This window comes from Clarias gariepinus, chromosome 20, assembly GCF_024256425.1.
Source record: "Clarias gariepinus isolate MV-2021 ecotype Netherlands chromosome 20, CGAR_prim_01v2, whole genome shotgun sequence".
Classification (NCBI taxonomy): domain Eukaryota; kingdom Metazoa; phylum Chordata; class Actinopteri; order Siluriformes; family Clariidae; genus Clarias; species Clarias gariepinus.
The window spans coordinates 15,585,201-15,591,145 of NC_071119.1; the positions used below are offsets into that span (position 1 = coordinate 15,585,201).

The 5,945-nt window shown below is 36.5% G+C and overlaps 1 protein-coding gene across 1 annotated transcript; it reads right to left on the bottom strand.

The window, feature by feature from the left end:
• Positions 1 to 235: 235 nt before the first annotated feature.
• Positions 236 to 5,945, bottom strand: LOC128508754 (sulfotransferase 6B1-like). Its single transcript, XM_053480226.1, has 7 exons — positions 5,717 to 5,945; positions 4,478 to 4,590; positions 3,651 to 3,740; positions 2,982 to 3,108; positions 2,356 to 2,450; positions 2,021 to 2,177; positions 236 to 641 (listed from the first exon to the last, which is right to left on the bottom strand). The coding sequence occupies exons 1-7, from the start codon at positions 5,943 to 5,945 to the stop codon at positions 514 to 516; spliced, it is 939 nt and encodes a 312-aa protein (XP_053336201.1). The 3' UTR covers positions 236 to 513.

Here is a 5,945-nt window from a genome sequence, read left to right on the forward strand (position 1 = left end):
ACAAAATCTTTAAAAAGAATATAAAATCAGTCTGCACCCCTCTAATATAATTGGTTTAATCTTGACTCTTAGTTGACAATGATTAAAAAAAGGGAAAAAAAATAAAATAAGAAAGGAGCAAAGCCAGCAGGTGTCAAGTGGATGAAACATAAAGCAAAAGCAAAGTTATTTTCTTTCTTTGTTTCTTGGATTGTAAAAATCAAAATCAAAACCATTATTATATTTTCCTGTTATTATAGACTGTTGTGAATTGAATTGAAAACTCTTTGAGGACAAAAATGAAATACTAGAAACTCACATTGTTCACAGTATACACCTCAAGAAAGGTTAACGAGGGATGAATCTTTAAATAATAGATGATTGGTGGTTGTCATGTATTATCAACCAGTCTTATCTTGGTTTCAGTCTTTTCAATGTACTTAATCTTTGAAAGAAAACAATAGGAGTAGATCAAGTACCGCCTGTTCCCTGAGGTATCATTCCCTGTTGCACTACAATGCCTGGTTTCTCTATTCACTTGCAGTACACATCATAATTTAGTCTGGCTCCAAGTTTTGTCCCTCCAAGATGCTTTTCAAATGCAGCATCCATTTGTTCACTCTGCGCTTGACTAAAGTGGTTTCTCCAGTCTCCAACTTCACCTACAAAAAAAAAGCATTACATAACTGTTATTATACATTACATTCTACACTATATATACTGTAAGAACAATCTATAATCTCATGTTGCAGGAAAGTTTGGTTTAGAGCTCAGTCTTAGACATGATTCAGTGTGAACAGAAATAAGTCAAATCATTTACGCATTTAAATGACAATCGTTTCCTATATATTTATACAGTAACTGCACCACTAATTACCATCATGACTTTACCAACCCCCATGTTTTTCCTGTTAATAAATATGGTGATGAATTAAAGTTATTCAGAAGTACTGTATTTAATAATAATTTCTACTAGGATTGTTCATGCTTATCAGTAATATAATTAAATTATATTTAATGTTTATTTAAATGCTCGCACCCTCTCATGTCCTTAATTAGGTCTTAACATAACCAAAAGGTCATGAAAATCAGCACACAGGTCGGAATCTGCTGCCATTAGGACACCTAAGCGGCTGAAATGAGATTTTTCTGCTTAGCTCATACACACTTGCACCTAGTACACATTTAGATCTCATTGAGCTGAACAACTTTCACTTGCACGTCATGGGCTCAACTCAACAGGAAGTCAGATATCTTGGGTTGTTTGCAAAATGCACCCAATGGATTTAGATATACTCCCCTTAGAGGATTTATGTAATCCTGACCAAACCAGGCCAATGTGATCTCAAAACATTGAGGATGCAAAATTGTGAAAGGATTTTTCATATTTCAAATGGTTTAGCCATGACAATACCTTAAACCTATGGCAAAAAGTAGCTAATAACTTCCTGAATGACATCACATTGAGTGATATCGCTGTGTGATGATTTTTTCCTATCACTGGACACCATGGCATCCATATTTACCCACAGCCTACCCCACAACAAGTACTGGAGGCCTCACATGATTAATGACATTCACCAATTTATTTCTTGCTTGGAGGTATGTGCACAGTCCATTGTCCTAATAACCTTGTCTATAGGAAAGTTAATGCCATCCTCTACTCCAAAATACTTATAGTCTTCCCTTACTTTGGACATCATGACAGATTTCCCTGCCTCATACTGGTTCACATTGATTGGCTTTTCAAATACCTCCACTGTCCAAGTTTATTCACATGTTCTGATTTTTGCTTGATATGATATTGTAAGTGAACACAATCCATTTCTCAGGTCTGGAGAAAAGCCATGGACTAACTGGTAGTGATCATCAGCCTCACCTTGGGCTGCTATTCCAAGGCCTCCAGGCCAACAATCGGCAACAAGAGGCCTTAAAGCCCCTAAAGTAAAGTCAACAAAGTACTAATAATGTATTAATAGCCAAACCTTACTTGCTCTAGTGTACATTAATAACTGGATGTGTACATTTTTTTTTTACCCACCTTTCCTGAAAAAGACATTCCCCAACTGGCCATGGGAATCTTTAGAGCGGTGTTTCATTACATCAAAGGTACTTTCCTCTGCAATGGTTTGAATCTGAGCACAAGTTAATTTAAAGCCATAAAACTCTGCCACCTTCTCAACACTTCCACAGAGGTCCTAATAGACGAAGAGAGAAAGAGAGAGAGAGAGAGAGAGAGAGAGAGAAAGAGAGAGATGTTCCTAGCTACTAACTCATTGTATTATACAGCACTGTATATACAGAAGGGAATATAGAAAATATTTTGGTCCATGTTCGCCCTATGTGCTTAAAACCTATGCCAGTGTAAGAACATACTTGCTTGAGTTCTTCAAATGTGATGATCATGATGTGTGGGTCATTCATGAGTTTTTCCCAGGCAAGAGCATGGTCAAAGTAAGAGCCCCAAGGAACTGTAAAAAAAAAATAGAGAATTTGATATTTAGAATTTAATAATTATGTCATAATGTGCTTAAGGGTCACATGAAAAGTTTTGCAAATACAAACACTACTAGTGTATGCAAACTTTTGAATTACAGTAAATGTGGCTTTTCATTAACATACATACTGTAGTTATAAAGGTTCACCCACACCATGACACAGAAATGTCACATGTGAATCTTGCTGAGATAACTACTGGGTTGCTCTTGGGTAAATGTACTGTATAGGTTGCAAAATAATGCTATTAAACCTTATGTTAGTCTGTAGATAGGAAAATGCTTCCAAGTCGTTTACCAAATTAAATTAAAAGAAAGAAAAGAAATTAAATTCACCCTATCTTAGAGAAAAGCCATCTGAGGTTAGGAGTCCAAATGGGTCAGTAAGATCACTGGTCACGCTCTCTCTCATTGATCAGAGGAAAACTTAAAAACTATGAACATTCGTCAGCTTAGATTGGCAAGCCTAATGAGATGACAAAGTCAATTTAAAATAATTGTCTGTACCTTCGCCACTTATAAAATCCATAAAGAACCGATCCCAGGACTCAGCACTTGGCAAAACTGGACTCTTATTTGAAAAATGATAAAATGAGACCACTGTGTCCTTTGGGTTGCGAAAAATGACCAGCATCTAGAAGCGAGACATCAAAAAACATCCATTAATGAAGATATAAGTCTGCATCCACCCAGACACATTTCACAATTCACTAAAGATACAAATTATTCATCACTGTAATTAGATCTGTTTGATGAATCCAGCACAGGTGGTTAATGCACAAGCATAAAAACTGGTACATAGGTCAGTAATAACAGTTGCATTCCAAAACTCAAAATCCTACCCTCCATATAACTGACTTTAAGCTCCAAAATCATTACTACATTTTCATAAACACCGTAAACCTTAAAATTATGTACAATATATAAAATTCCCTTTGAGTAAATTTTAAGTCATGTAAGTCCTAACAACTTCCCTATTATTACAGGTAACGCAAGCAGCAAATCAAACATACAGTAAACCAAATGCACAGAAAAACCATGAACGTTTACAAAAGTGATTCAATATGTGATTCAAATTCTTGAAGTTTGCATAAACCCAATTTGAGACATTACTGACTGTGCTAAGTGCCCAAACTTAATTTTACATGTGGTTTAATGTGTAAGCATATACAGTACCTTTGTTTTGTTTTGAAAGAAAGAAGATGGAATGTTATCAGGATGCATATGAGTCCCCAGTAATCTTGGTGATGAGGCCTGGTTAAGTAACTGCAACACAGGCATAGTATGAGGAAGGGAAAGGAGCATTTTAAAGTTCAAATGCATGCATTTTCAAAGGTTCAAAACAAAAGAAATGGCAAACAAGGCTTTATATTATAGGTTGAAAAATAAATGTTACTGACCTAGAAGAAAGCATAATGTTATTGTGTACAACATTGATTAATTTCGTTGATTATTTTTCTTATGCATATATTTGCATTTAATTGTGACTATAAAGCATATAAGGATGTGCTGTAAATGTAAATGGTTATTGTTGGACATTAAGGGTGCCACAGTGGACCACCCGATTCGCACACAACTTTGCACAGGTTTAACACCGGATGCCCCTCCTGATTCAACCCTTCTCTTTTTATATGGTTTAGGACTGGCCCTGCATCTCGTAGATGGGGTTTGGGCATCAAGTGAAAATTGAACCCGAGCAGTTCTCATGCCAGGCAAGAAATCTACAACTAAATTAAATGATTATGATGCACAATTTTGACAACTATGTTGCTACATTTCCATATTCAGTTCATTATGCAACCCACACAGACCCGAGGTGGGAATAGAACCCACGACCTGAAGGTGCAGAGCGACAGTGCTTACCACCACGCCATCGTGCCCCTAGTGATTATACCATATAACCATAAGAAAATTCCCACATATTTAACATCTATTACTGATCACCAATAATGTTTCTAAGACTTTTCATTTAGCTTGTCTGACTAATGGATAGATCTTCTCACCTGCAGCATTTCTGGTCCAAAGAACTCCAGGAGAGGTGGTGTCCTGGATTCTACTTTCTCTCCTGTGCCGGCTGTTATGATTTTGCGCAGAATTGCAAGCATCCAGTTAAACCCTGGGACAGTTCAGTTCATAAGTTTTTATGCAAGGAAATCTTTTGGGTTTGCAAACACTTTACCAGACATACTAGTAGAAAAAGGTCAGTCTTCCTAAAGGTGATCTGTTAACAAACAGGATTGAATTGATATTGGTATAATCACACTGTACAGATGTACAGCAGGTAACATGTTTTATTTGGTTTATATATATATATATATATATATATATATATATATATATATATATATATATATATATATATATGTTTGTGTGTGTGTTAAGATTAGTGACAGTGTCTGTTGATTTGTTGATTTCATTTTAAAAATCTGGTGCAGCTGTTACCCCAGTACATTGTAAGATGTGTGTTACCCTGCGCAAGCAACTGTGCTCTGTGATTAACCTTAAGAACACTTGACGTCTAAGGTCTGCTCAGGTCCTCATCTTGCACAGGAGGGGGAAGGCTAAATGGCTTTGTGTAACAGAGGGGCCCCATACCAAGGGGCACTACCATGTGGTGAGAGGCCATATGTTTCATTTGATACTCCCCTCTGGAGTTTGCTATGTCATCTCTGCACTTTAGAGTCGGGAGGAAAAAAAACAGTCTCTGGACCATATTCCTAGAGTGCATGGCTTCTTATGGAACCTTTTACCCCATAATCAGCATTAAGTTGGTTTTTGCTTCAGTGATATTTTTTCTTTCATCTATCTATCTATCTATCTATCTATCTATCTATCTATCTATCTATCTATCTATCTATCTATCTATCTATCCATCCATCCATCCATCCATCCATCCATCCATCCATCCATCCATCCATCCATCCAAAGCAGAAATTCTGTGTGTGTGTGTGTTTCTGTAATCGGTCTTAAGGTAGTTAAGCTCATGTATCAGCATTTGATTATTGCAGTGTTTGTTGCAATTAAACCTTGCATTTAAAACAGAGATGCAAATTATAGAAATTATCATTATACAAATTATAATAATAACAACATGAACATCATCTTTACACAGAGAAAATGGTTATGTTCATCCCTAAGTTTCATCCCATGCAAATTATGGAACAAGCCATATAATCCCAGGAGGTATTTGCTATACACTGTATAATTCATTTCTTCTCTTTTTTTTTTTTTTTTGCACTTACCACATTTTGGATAAGCCACCAGCATTATATCATCACTGCGGGCCTCTACGGTCTCCAAAGCTCTGAGGTTCTCCTTTGGGCTTATGATCACAGGATAGAGTATACCATTATACCTGTAAAGCTTCTCCTCCTCCCTCATGCTCATGGCCATCTCTAATTTAGACTGGAACTTGCTCGGTAAAGAGCTCATGTTTGTGTTGTGTTCTTCCACTGTCTCCACTCTTTGCAT